At 42.0% G+C, this 14,377-nt stretch overlaps 1 protein-coding gene across 8 annotated transcripts in view; it reads right to left on the minus strand.

The window, feature by feature from the left end:
* Positions 1-14,377, minus strand: part of PPP1R12B (protein phosphatase 1 regulatory subunit 12B) — a gene marked incomplete at both ends in the record, with an annotated part of 232,936 nt that overhangs the window by 163,224 nt on the left and 55,335 nt on the right. For all 8 annotated transcript variants that reach the window (XM_080698454.1, XM_080698453.1, XM_080698449.1 and 5 more), the window contains 2 exons: positions 4,750-4,868; positions 12,534-12,664. In XM_080698454.1, the coding sequence (XP_080554580.1) occupies positions 4,750-4,868; positions 12,534-12,664 (250 nt within the window). The remainder of the gene's footprint in view (positions 1-4,749; positions 4,869-12,533; positions 12,665-14,377) is intronic.

Consider the following 14,377-nt stretch of genomic DNA (forward strand, 5'->3'; position numbering starts at 1 on the left):
CAGGCGGGGATTGAGTGGGCACGCCTGCCCCCAGGAAGGTTCAGGCCGGGCCGGGCCACAGGGCCTTGGGCCCCCGGGCTGGGGTCGAGCGGGGCACACCTGGCCCCCAGAAGGACCGGGCCAGGCCGCAGGACCCTAGGCCCCTGGGCAGGTTGAGCGGGCACGCCTGCCCTTGGGGAAAGTTCAGACCAGGCCGGGCGGCAGGGCCCTGAGCCCCCAAGCGGGGGTCCAGGAGCACATGCCTGCCCCCCCAGAAGGACCTAGGCAGGCCAGAAGGCCCTGGGCCCACAGGCGGGGGTCAAGCAGGGCACACCTGCCCCCCAGAAGGTCTGAAGGTCCCAGCTGCAAGGCCCTGGGCCCTGGGCGGGGTCCAATGGGGCATGCCTGCCCCCCCAGAAGGATCAGGATTGGAGCCTGCCATGAGGCAAGGCTGGTTCTGGGGCCAGCAAGGCCAGGATCGGAGCCTACCATTAGACAAGACTGGTACTAGGGCCTCTGAGGTCACGATAGGAGCCTGCCGAGGGGTTAGGTCAGTGCCAGGGTCAGCAAGGCCGGGTTCGGAACCTGCCATGAGGCAAGGCCGGTGCTGGGGCCAGCGAGGCCAGAAGCAGAGCCTGCTGTGAGGAAAGGCTGGTGCTGGGGTCTCTGAGGCCTGGATTGGAGCCTGCCGATGAGTTAGGCCGGTTCTGAGGCCAGCAAGGCTGGGATCGTAGCCTGCCACAAGGCAAGGCCAGTGCTGGGGTCTCCGAGGCTGGGATTGGAGCCTACCAAGGAGAAAGGCCGGTGCCGGGGCCAGCGAGCCCGGGATTGTAGCCTGCCATGTGGCAAGGCCGGTACTGGGGCCTCCGAGGCCAGGATAGGAGTCTGCCGAGGGGTTAGGCCAGTGCCAGAGTCAGCGAGGCCAGGATCTGAGCCTGCCATGAGGCAAGGCCACTACTGAGGCCTCTGAGGCCAGAATCGGAGCCTGCCGAGGGGTTAGGCCGGTGCCGGGGCCAGCGAGGCCAGGATCAGAGCCTGCCATGAGGCAAGGCCGGTGCTGGGGGCCTGGATCGGAGCCTGCCAAGGGGTAAGGCCAATGCCGGGGCCAGAAAGGCCGGGATTGGAGCCTGCTGTGAGGCAAGGCCACTACTGAGGCCTCCGAGGCCGTGATTGGAGCCTGCCGTGAGGCAAGGCCAGTGCTGGGGCCTTCGAGGTCTGGATCGGAGCCTGCCGAAGGGTTAGGCCGGTGTCGGGGCCAACAAGGCCGGGATCGGAGCCAGCCGTGAGGCAAGGCCGGTGCTGGGGCCTCCGAGGCCTGGATCGGAACCTGCCAAGGGGTTAGGCCGGTGCAGGGCCAGCGAGGCTGGGATCGGAGCCCGCCGTGAGGCAAGGCTGCTACTGAGGCCTCCGAGGCCGGGATCGGAGCCTGCCAAGGGGTTAGGCCGGTCCCGGGACCAGCAAGGCCGGGATCAGAGCCTGCTGTGAGGCAAGGCCGGTGCTGGGGCCTCCGAGGTCTGGATCAGAGCCTGCCAAGGGGTTAGGCTGGTGCCGGGGTTAGCAAGGCTGGGATAGGAGCCAGCCATGAGGCAAGGCTGGTGCTGGGGCTCCGGGGCCAGGATTGGAGCCAGTCGAGGGGTTAAGCTGGTGTGGGGGCCAGCAATGCCAGGATCGGGGCCTCCTATGAGGCAAGGCCGGTGCTGGAGCCAGCAAGGTCGGGATCAGAGTCCTCCGGGTGGCCAGACCTCTACTGGAGACATCAAGAGTGGGATCGGAACTTGCAATGTGGCATGCACAGAGAAATATCACAGAAAGTAAAAACCAGATGCTTCCCCTAACGAGCAAAATCTAGGAGGAAAGGGGTAACAGGAGGAGGTCGAGTTGCAGAAAGGGCTCTATAGAGAAGCAATTAAGGTGACCAGTCAAAGGGGATGGGATGGGGGAGGATGGAACCTCTTTAAAACTCAGGAGGTACGTAAACAAATGTATCAAAGATATTCACCAATCAAACCTGGGATCAAAGGAGGGGGAGGGAATGGGATGGGGATTGGATGAGGGCAAATTGGATGATGTGTGCTTGTATATCCTCTCAAATCTTATATTCCAATGTCATGTTTGATTACAATGCACCAATTAAAAAAAAAGAACAACAGGTGGGCATGGTGGTGCACGCTTGTAATCCCAGCATTTGGGAGGCTGAGACAGGAGAATCTCAGTTCACGGACAGCCTCAGTTATTTAGTGAGGCTCTTTGCAACTCAGTGAGACCCTGTTTCAAAATAAAGAATGAAAAATAGGGTTGGGGTGTAACTTGGAGGTAGAATGGCCCTGGGGTTCCATCCCCAGTACTACAGAAAAAGAAAAAAAAAAGAACAAAACAACAACAAAATCCTTGTCTAGTTCAAGGGAATGTAGAATATAAAAGCATCCTGAAAATGTTCCAAGAATCCCTTCCTTTAGCCAACAGCTCCGATATCTATGCCAGTGAGGAGAGGCTCAGGTGGGGGATTTCTCATCTTATGAAATGTCTCAAAACATGCCTATTCAAAGAGTTTTATACTCAGTAGAAGTCTGCATCGATGCTTGGTCTGTTTCCTTTCAGCTCTTAAATGAAAAAACTGTGAACAACCTACGGATTGTCCCTCTGATCTGGAGAGAGGGATAGGTAAAGAAGAAACCTATTTGTAATAGACTAGAACTCCATACACTAAAAAAAGTTAACAGTACTGCAAAGTTAGTCATGCATATTAATGTTTGTTTCAATAAAGCATGTTCCTTAAAACTCATGAATTAAAAGAGAAAAGGTGGATTCTCAAACCAAAATTATTACTATTTTTTTTTAAAAATAGGATATCATTAAGTTGCTGAGAACCTTGCTAAGTAGCTGAGGCTGGCGTCAAACTTGTGATTTTCCTGTCTCAAACCCCCAAGTACTGGGATTACAAGTATGTGTCACCATGCCCAACTCAAAACTATTTCTAAAAACTGGTTTAAAAAGTTATTTGTAGCTGGGCGTGGCTGTGCATGCTTGTAATCCCAGCATTTGGGAGGGTGAGGCAGGGGGATCACGATTTGAGGACAGCCTCAGCTACTTAGTGAGGCCCTTTACAACTCTGTGAGACCCTGTTTCAAAATAAAGAACAAAAAATAGGGCTGGGGGTATAGCTTGGTTGTAGAATGCCCCTAAATTCCATCCCCAGTACCGCCAAAACAAGTTATTTGTAGCTGGGTGTGGTGCTGCACACTTGTAATCCCAGCACTTGGGAAGCTGAGACAGAAGGATCATGGGTTTGCAGCCAGCCTCAGCTACTTGGTGAGGCCCTTGCAACTTAGTGAGGGGAGTGCAGCCTGGAGGTAAAAGGGTTTCCAGGAACTCCAGTACCACCAAAAAAAAAAAAAAAAAATAGGGCTAGGTGTAGCTCATAGGCAGACTGGCCCTGGGTTCAATCCCCAGTACCATATACACAAAAAAGTTATTTGTAAATCATAAAACATATCTTAGGAGCAAAACTGAGTGGGATGGGAGAGTAAACTTAGCACAAAATTCTTCAAGAGAGCACAAAAACTATATACCGAATGCAATAAAAGCAACAGTTGTTGACATGGAATATCAATATTTTAAGGTAAGTCAGCACATTTTCTATAAAGGGCTAGATATTAAGTATTTCCAGGTTTGTTGGTCATTGGGTCTATCAGACTCAACTCTGCTAACTGCAAAAGCAGCTTGCAAATAAGTAGTATGGCCAGATTTGGGCTGCCTGTTCTAAAAAGAAGGGCCACAGGAGCTATATCTTTTGGGATGAATTGCAAATTGTGGAACAGGTTGTTTAGCAGAACCCTCTTCTCCATCCCATCAACCCACTCCCTAAATCAAGTCCAGTTTTGTGATGGTTCCAGCAGATGGGACTTACCTGCTCTCTGCCTGGTGTCATTTTGTTTGATGTAATTAAAAGTACACAGAAACCTCCATAGGAGAATCCCACCCCATTCCCTGAAATGAATTCTTCTAAAATTACAAAATAAGAATGAACATTTTTAAACCAGGTGTGATGACACATGCCTATAATACCAGAACTTGGGAGGCTGAGATAGGAAGATTGCACGTTCTAGGCCAGCCTCAGCAACTTAGTGAGATCCTGTTTCAAAATAAAAAATACAAAGACAAAAAGACCTGGGCTGAGTATAACTTGGAGGAAGACTGTCCCTGCGTTCAATACCCAGAAAAAAGAAAAGAAAAAAAAAAAAAGAAAGAAGAAGGTTTTTAGAGTATATTTTTCTAAATTAGGATATTCCCCTCAACAAACTACATGAATAATTATTCATGGTCAGCTCAACTAAAGATTCAGGTTATAATAAATATATTTACTGCATTATTTTAGTTCAAATCATAAAAGATGCAAGTCACAAAATGAACTGGCCACACTGTATCCTATCCTTTCTTTGGACTCTACAATGTGCAACAAATCTGACACTATGTATATATATATAATAAGAACTGTTCACAGTCCTTATCAAGTCACTTCTAAAGATACAGTGGGTATACAGCCTCAGAATGGCAAAAACAAGGAATGATTAGTCATTCTTTTGGCATCTGGCCTCTTCTTGTATGAGCTATTAAAGGGATACATGGTGCTGGTAATTGATGATTAATGCTACACAGACAGATCTGATCCCTTCCTGTCATGATGACCAAAAGCTCCACACAGCAAATAGATTATTTTCTGTAGAGGGGAGTGTGGGAGTCTCTCCTGGTCTCACATTTTCCCTAAGTTACCTTGCTTCTTTACTTGCTCCAGAAGAAGATCCTTCATGGCTGGCTCTTCTGCAAGATCAGAAGGGACCTCACCTTCGCTATTCACCATGCCCACACTGGCTCCATGGTTAATAAAATACCTGTGCAACAAGATGCAGAATCAATATTATCTCCACCAACCTAATATCAATTTATACTCATGCATCTGGAGTTCAATGCAGAACAAGGTTATTTGGGAGCTTTAAATATGGTCCTAGATAAGGTGTTCCACTATTAATTTCCAGCCCCCTTAGTCTTCAGAAATTAGGAATGGAGGTTTCTCCATTCCCTAACAAAAGCAATGTCAACAAAGGATTTCCTTCATGTTTATATTCCAAACCCCACCATCTCACTCCCAGTGGAGAGGCAGAGACTTTCTAAAGACAATAAGGATTTTGTAAATACCATGAGGCCCTTAAAACACACCTGCCGTCCCTGAGGTCCAAATAAGATTTCCAAAAAGACTTACGGATTTGTAATATTAAGTATGTGAGAGCTCCTAGATGCTATTAAATAAGTAATTCTCATGATAACTTTTTCCATGCTACATGAAATCTTCTCTACTTAGAAAAAACTAAATTACTTAAGAAAAGTATTAAAATGCTATATAGTTATATTTTATTTTTTAAAAGAAGCTGAAAGATCTCTATTCACCTCACAGTAGAGCAATGTATATCCTCCAAATGTAGACTCTTCCCCAGAACTGCCAAAGCACATATATAATAAATTAGATAAAGGTAAGAAAATTGTCAGTCTACTGTCGTTGTTACTATAGTGAAATCTTATACCTATACCTATATTTTGTACAACCATTTTTTCTAGTGAATCTTGAGATAAGTTTCTTTTTTAAATTTTTAATTTTATCTATATGTGGAACATATTGAAAATGGTATATATTTAGACTGTGCTTGGTGCTCCCCCCCGTTCCCCTCCCCTCCCAACAATGAGTGTGCAGGTTAATTATGCTATATTTATACTTTTACACATATTCAGATGTAGCTCCTCCATTTAAATCCACATAGGATACTTGAATCCAAAGAAGAAAAAGCTAATAGCTTCAATGCCTTAAAAGTTCCTTTTTTATTTTCAAAATATTTTCATAAATATGTCATTAGTCTTAGTCATAAAGTAGGCAATGTGGATACTCTTACCCCTATCTTAAGAAGCTGCAATTTATATATGTTAAGCAACTTTCTCAAAATAACATAGCTGACCAATGGCAGACTTGGTCTTGGGCTTCTGAAGTCATGTCTACTTCACCTTTTCTCTAGATCAAAGTACTTTTGAGTCAGTGAGAACCCCAATAATGCTGGGAGTGCTATCAAATTCTCAGAGGTGGTTAAAGGGGATAGAATAACTGCAAATTAGACTTCAGTCCACTCAATAATTTAATAAATATTTATTGAATATTTAAATATTCAATTGTTCAAAGAACATATTTTATGTTCAAAGAACCATATTTTAGATACTGTATGAAATTTTTAAAAAATCAATATATAAGCACTGCATTCAGAGTTAGTAGAGAAGAAACAATAAGAATTAGAATAAAGCCGGGTGTGGTGGCGAACACTTGGGAGACAGAGACTGGAGGATCACGGTTGGCGGACAGCCTCAGCTACTTAGCAAGGCCCTCTGCAACTCAGTGAGACCATGTTTCAAAACTAAAAAGACTAAAAAATAGGGCTGTGGGTGTAGCTCGGAGGTACAATGCCCCTGGGTTCCATCCCCAGTACCACAAAAAAAAAAATTACATTAATACCATGATTTTGCTTTTTCAGTGCCTGATATCTAGTATAATATAGGGCCTCAGTAAGTGCTTGTTCATTTATAAATCAATTACATATACATAAAACTCAAAGGCATTCACAATTCATCTAACTTTCAACTATCTCCTTCTTTCCTTCACAATCTTAGAGGAAGACAGACCCTATTCAATTCCAAGTTAACTCCCTCTATCTGTTTTCTTAACTCTATCTATCAATTGCCCCTTCATTTTTCCAAATTCAATAGCTCCTCTCTTCTGATTTCTTCCCCTCAGGCCAAGGAAACAATTGAACTATACCTTCTTACCCTGAAAAAATCAAAATATAAATAATATACATAATAAGCACACAATAAATGCCTGTTAGCTTAAACTGTATGGCAAGCCACTTACTATTTTCCAACACAGTCCACTCTCACCCAGCTCCCTCCTTAGCTCAAGTTGTTTCTTCCAACTCAAGGGAACACAATCCCTTCTCTTTTCCCTTGTAGACACCTTTCACATTGTTCAAGAACCATTCAAAATGTTTTTGCCTTCAACAAGCCTTTGCGTGTTCTTACCATTTGAATTCTCTCCTTCCTTTAACACTACCCTCTCCCCCAACCCTCCCATGACTTTAACTTCAGTCATGACACATATTATAGCTTGATGCAACCACTCGATCATGGAAAGCTACGGAAGAACAACTGTGTCCCCTCACTATTATCACACCAGGGCATCTAATGCTTCATCTTTCCTCTTGGCACTCCATAAATATTGCTTGAATTCGTGAAATGCCTTGATCACTGTGCTCTAACATTCATCCACCCCTTACTGGATTAGGCACAATGTCACTCAAGTACATGGGCTTTTGCTTTTTCTAACATGTTCTTGGAGCCATGATCAAGAAGACTGGTTTCTAGAAAGTAATCTGGCTCTCCAATTTTCCATTTTCCCCAGTTTTAGAGGGGGGAAAAAACCTAGGCACAGTGGTACATGCCTGTAATGCCAGTACTTGTAAGACTGAGACAGGAGGATTATAGGTTTGAAGTCAGCCTCAGCAACTTAGCCAGACTCTGAGAAACTTAGTGAGAGCTTTTTTAAAACATAAACAGTGTCGTAAAGAAGGTAGAATGTCCCTGAGTTCAATTCCCAGCATGCATGCATAAATAAATAAGTAAATAAATGCTTCTTTAGTTTTACACTTTTACTTGAGCAAAAACAAATATCAACCTGTGAAATAGTATCTACTTTACCCTAAGAACGCTTATTGCTGTCTAGAAGATCAGAAATAGCTGGGCGTGGTGGCACATGCTTGTAATCCCCGCGCTTGGGAGGCAGAGACAGGAGGATTGCGCAGGTTCGAAGCCAGCCACACGCGCTGGCTTAGGATACCCTGTTTCCAAATAAAAAAGTAAAAATAGGTCTGGGAGTGTAGCCTGTAGGTAGAAGGGCTTCCAGGAACCCCAGTACCACTAAATAAATAAATAAATAAATAAATAAATAAATAAAATAGAAGATTAGAAATAGCTATCTCAATACATATGTACTTAGAAAATAATTCTATCCTTAGAAGTACATTATTGATTTTAAAAAAAAGGTCTTTCTACTACTGCTTTAAGGGAAAAAATAAAATGGAATGTATTAAGAAAAAAACTGAATAAATTAGCACCTCAAGAAATTATAAAGCCAAACTAAATGTTCTACCCTTGGGTCTATCTGATACTTCTAAGTTACACACTATTCATAATAAAAATGTAAACACGCCTAGCTAATTAAGTCTACACTCAAATTAAAGTGAAGAAAAAATAGTTGGGCATGCCTGTAGTCCCAGTACTTGGGAGGCTGAGACAGGAGAATCACAGGTTTGAGGCCAGTGCATTGTAACTTAGTGAGACCATTTTAAAATAAAATAAAAGGGACTGGGGGGTAGCTCAAGTACAATGCCCTGGGTTCAATCTTTAATACCACAAATATATATATATATATATACATACATACCTCTAACTATCCTTTTGATATACCACACTGAGTACAAATATAAAAAGATTATCACAAAATGTGAAATAGGATATACGTGGATTTTTCCTGGAAAGCCAGTTTACCTTTTATTCAACTCTACTTCTTTGAAAGTTAAGAGTTCCTAATGATCCTGGAAATAAGAGTTTGAAGTATATTATCTATCAGATACAAAAAAGAAAATGACAAGATGACCAAGGGCTGATCATACCTAAAACATTCTTCATTGACTCTGAGGTAAAACAACCAACTGAATAATACAAAAAAAAAAAAACAAAAGTGTTTTCTATTGTATAAAACTACAGCCAGGTGTGATAGCTACTGCCTGTAATTTCATCTGCTCTTGTAGCTGAGGTAGGAGAATCTTCAGTTCAAGGCCAGCCTGGGCCACTTAGTAAGACTCTGTCTCAAAATATAAATAAAATAAGTTGGGGTTATATAGCTGAGTAGGAGAGAATTTGTCTAGCATGTACAAGTCCCTGACTTCTATCCCTAGTAGTAGAAAAAAAATTACATGTTACTAATAAATAATGAAAGCAAAATCAAAACCTGTCTAATAATGATATGTATAATAAAAGAGAAATTAAAGAAGGCCATCCCACCTGTCCAATGAATTCTGGTCTAATCATCAAAACTAATGATCAGATTTTCATTTGCCTAATTTGTAATAATTTGTATGAGGAAACAGTAATTGAGAGATTTTCTTCATTCAAGATAATACTTGAGCTGGGCGTGTTGGTGCACGCTTGTAATCTCAGCATTTGAGGCTGAGACAGGAGGATTGCAGTTCGCAGACAGCCTCAGTTACTTAGTGAGGCCCTTTGCAACTCAGTGAGACCCTGTTTCAAAATAAAAGATTAAAAATAGGGTTGGAGGTATAGCTCAGCAGTAGAATGCCCCTGCGTACCATCCCCAGTACCACCAAAAAATAAACAAATAAATGAAAAAAGAAAGAATTTAAAAATAAATAAATAAATAAACAATTAAAAAAACAGAGCTAAGGAGGTAGAATGTCCCTGGATTCCATCCCTAGTACTGCAGGACAGAAAAAAAGAAAGAAAGAAAGAAAAGAAAGTACTTGAGCTAGAGATTGCTGAATTTTAAACTTATTTCCAAAGGAACTGTGTTTATCCATAAAGATGACTTTTTTGAGTGTGTATGTGTGGTACTGGGGGTGGAACCCAGGGACTTTTCTACCTCTAGGCCATACTCCCAGACCTATTTTATACTTTATTTGGAAACAGGGTCTCACTAAGTTGCTGAGAGCCTCACTAGGTAGCTGAGGCTGGCTTTGAACCTGTACAATCCTCCTGTCTCAGCCTCCCAAGTATTGGGATTACAAGCATGCACCACCACACCCAGCTTAAAGATGAAATTTTAAAAGCACTATACACCAGGTGTGGTGGCACAAGCCTATAATCCCAGGACTTGGGAGGTTGAGGTATGAAAGATCACAACTTCATGGTCAGCCTCAGTGACTTAGCCAGGCCCTCAACTACTTACTGAGACCCTGTTTTAAAAGTATATTATAATCCGGGCGTGGTGGCGCATGCTTGTAATCCCAAAATTTAGGAGGCTAAGACAGGAGGAACGCACAGGTTCGAAGCCAGCCTCAGCTACTTAATGAGGCTCTCAGCAACTTCGTGAGACCCTATTTCCAAATAAAATAGAAAATAGGTCTGGGAGTGTAGCCCAGGTGTAGAAAGCCCCTGGGTTCCATCCCTGGTACCACAAAAAACTCTGTGTATGTGTGTGTGTGTGTGAAATAAAAAAATAAAGATTTACTTCACGGCAGGCAGATAATGCCAACACAGGTGACCCTAATTCTAAACATAAGCTCTCATTAGAAAAGTTAAAAAATAAAAACAAAAGTGAATTATTGAATACAGTAATATTTGGAAGCTTAAATACCACAAACAGTTCACCTGAACACAATAAAATATCAGTAATGGGAAACAAAATGTCTTTTTTTTTTGTGGTTGTACACAAAAATTGAATCCAGGGACATTCTACTTCTGAGCGACATTCCCAGCCCTACTTTTAAATTTCTGAAACAGGGTCTCACTAAGTTACGGAGGGCTAAGAGGCTGGCTGTGGACCTGTGATCCTTCTCTCTCAGCCTGCGGAGTGCTGGGATTAGAAGCATGTGCCACCACACCAGCTTCTTTTTCTTAGATAAATGTTTAAGTAAAATAAAAATTGACAAGGAAGCCACCCTTAACTCTTACATTTCCTTTTTTTTTTTTTTTTTTAAGATTTAAAGGAATTTATTAAAAGCCAGGCGTGGTGGCACATGCTTGCAATCCCCGCACTTGGGAGGTGGAGACAGGAAGATCAAGCAGGTTCGAAACCAGCCTTGCTGGCTTAAGAGACCCTGTTTTCCAAATAAAATATAAAATAGGTCTGGGAGTATAACCCAGAGGTAGAAGGGTTCCATCCCCAGTACCACCGGAAAAAAAAAAAAAAAGTTTGTTAAAAAGATAGAAATACAGAAGACAGTTTTACAGCTCCATGCCATTCAGGAGTGTCATGGGGGAGGGGTTGAATGAATTCACCCAATCAGAGCCTTTCTTGTGAGACTCTGAAATGGGGACAGTCCAGGGTATGAACAGGTGACTGACTTATACTAATTCAGAACAGAATAAGGAATGAAGAGGAAAACAGACTACACTTTTCATTTCTTTTAGCTATGGGACTTACCTACTCGTCTACTTTTAGAATAAGAAGCCTGATCAAGCACCCGTGCTGCTACCTACTGTTTCTCTGACCCTGACTCTCCCTTTGTTTTTCTTGCCCCTCTGAACATCCCTGGCTCAACAACAAGCCCAAGCTCTGCCCAGGAAACATGGGCAAATCAGATACTGTGGGAAGCCCTTCTCAGACCTCTGTGTGGTTGCCAACATAATTCTCCCTGATATTTGCTGAATAAGATAAGTATAATGTAGCACTAATCATATTTTTGAAAAATCTCTTAAAACAAACAATCTAATTTTCAAAAGACCATAGAATATCATAATTTTATTTAAGGAATTACCTTATCAATCTAAATTTAATCTCATCTAGAATATATTCAGTTCCTTTATGTTAAAGATGTTCCAACTGCCAAAGCCTCTTTTCTATTTAAAAATAACCCCTCAACATTCTTTCCTGCAACAAACATTTATTTAGTGCCTCTTATATCTCAGGCACTGTGTGGCCAGGATTCTTCTGCCCAGGGAAAGAGCAACTAGTTGTCATGGAGTAGACACTAATGTATCTTATTAAAGGTGCCCATTCAACCAATCTGGAGAGCACATGCCAATTACTACCTTTCCTTCCTTCAGCACGTGTAGGCAACTTCTTCTGCTATTAAATACAAGCATGCCAAGTATTTTCTGCTTTTGTTTGTATTAAGCACTAATTTTATTTATTTATTTATTTATTTATTTATTTATTTATTTATTGCGGGTCTGGGGATGGAACCCAGGGACATTCAACCTCCCAGCTACACCTCCTGCCCTATTTTTTATTCTTTATCTTGAAACAGAGGGCCTCTTTATCTTGCAGAGGGCCTCACTAAGTAGCTGAGGCTGTCCGCGAACCATGGTCCTCTGGTCTCAGCCTCCCAAATGCCGAGATTACAAGTGTGCACCACCACGCCCAGGTTAAGCACTAAATTTTTTAAAAATAGGTTTACAAAGCTGTCAGAAAAAAATCTCCAGGACTACCTCATATGTGTACTGTGCTATTGCTGTTTAGAAGTGAACCCTGACAGTGTACCAGACAGAAGCTACCTCTGCATATCCTAGCAAATACAAATTATATAAAAACAGAAGCAAATAAAAAGTTTCAACTAAGAAATAATGAATTTCTCAGCTAAGTACAACAGTATCACAGTTATCTCTTGAAATAATCAATTTTCTGTATTTGTGATTTGTAATAAAGATATAGCTATTTATGAATGTCACATTCTTCAGAGCAGAGGAGAAACAAAAGCTATTCCTACCAAACCCACACAGAAACTCACTCTGCTATGTTGAGATAGCCACAGGAAGCTGCTGCGTGAAGGGGTGTCCAGCCTTCGTTGTCTTGCTGGTTTACATTGGCTTTGTTCTCCACCAGAAACTTCACCATGTCCAAATTTTCATCAATACAGGCCTGAAAAGAAAAGTCCATTCATTCATTCAACAAGTACCAATTCTGTTCTACTATGTGCCAGACACTACTGCTCTGTATACTGACAACGCACAGCAGTTCTAATGATACAGTAATGTCCAGCTCTTTCATATTAAGTGTCCAAAGCAAAACCTCTAAGTACTATAGGACAATTATTTATAACACTAATAGGATTAATTGTGAAAGTGATTTCTAAAGTGTTAGGAATAAGTAAGCTGTTTTATCATTATAACATAAAAAGAAAAAAAACATGCTAAATCTGATAAGCACTGACTTGCTTAAGTATTTTAAAAGAAAATAATCACATACAATTAGATGTAATTTTCTCAGTGGGAGGTTGTAGTTTAAGACTATAAAGAGTAGAAAGTTCCCTGCTTTGGCAAGAAAGGATAAGGATATGATATCAAATGAAGTAAATGTTTTATCTTTTCATCTCTTTTCTGAAAGGCTTCAAACAACATGGCAAAGAATGTCTGTAGTCATAGATAGTGAGGGTTTCTTATCGCCCCATCTCACAGTAGTAATTAGGGATAGAACCCAGAAGCTCTTTAAATAAAGGCCTTAGGCCTATCATAAACCTAAAAGAAGCAGTCACAAACAGCAATGAGATCTGCAAAAACCAAGAGCCTGTCTTGATTCAGCTACAGAATAAAAAGGAGGCAGAAGGCCCATCACACTGACAACGGTAAACATTATTCCACTCTTAGATGGTTTCAAAACAGTTGGGATAAATCAATATCTAGAATCAAATGAGACTACTTCTTAAAAAATTGCCTATGAGTCCCCTCCTTTAAATAAATAAATAAATGTTAGAATTTTAACTGAGGAAGCATTAATCAAATCAAAATGATTTTCACAATAATAGCAATGGTAGATAAAACTGCTTGTGTATGCCTTAGCATAAATCAAGGTAGCAGCACCAAAAAGGTCAATTCCTTCCATTTAAGACTAATTTTGATTAAGCATAAAATTATTAATTTTATTAAATCTAAATCTGAGTGTTGATTTTAGTATTTTCTGTGACAAAGTGGAAAGTATATTTGAAGCACTTCTACTATACTCCAAGAATGGCTGTTTCTAGAAAAAAGCAAATGTGCATGCATTTGAGTTACAAAATGAACTAGACACTTTTTACAGAACAGTGTGTGTGTGTGTGTGTGTGTGTGTGTGTGTGTGTGTGTTACTAAGGGCTGAACTAGAGACATTCTACCTCTGAGGTACACCCTCAGTCCTTTTTATTTCTTATTTTGAAAAAGAGTCTTGCTAAGTTAATACACTTGGCCTCAAGCCTGCAATCACTCTGTCTCAGCCTCCCAAGTACTGGGATTAAATGTGTGCACCAGAGAGGAGGGCCAAGATGGCGGTGGCGGCAGCAATGGCCAGTATCGGGGAGAGGCAGGTATATTCATTCTAATCTACCCTGAACTTCTGAGGAAATCTCCCCACCTGCCCCACATGCTCAGGAACTCTGGACAACATATTATGTAATAAAAATGTTTGGGGTGCGTCAGGTGGATCCCTGCATAGTCGGGTTGGCCTGCGCCACGCATCCCGAGAGCCTAGGGCGCTCCTGGCCACTGCACTCCTCTACGCAGCGCTGGGCTGGGTGCGTTCGAAGCAACAGAACCCACAGCAGAACCCGCTCTCTGTAGTGAAGCGGTGGGCCTCTGCTCTTGGCAGGGAGATAAAACACAT

Source organism: Muscardinus avellanarius (genome assembly GCF_963383645.1).
Source record: "Muscardinus avellanarius genome assembly, chromosome: 7".
Taxonomy (NCBI): domain Eukaryota; kingdom Metazoa; phylum Chordata; class Mammalia; order Rodentia; family Gliridae; genus Muscardinus; species Muscardinus avellanarius.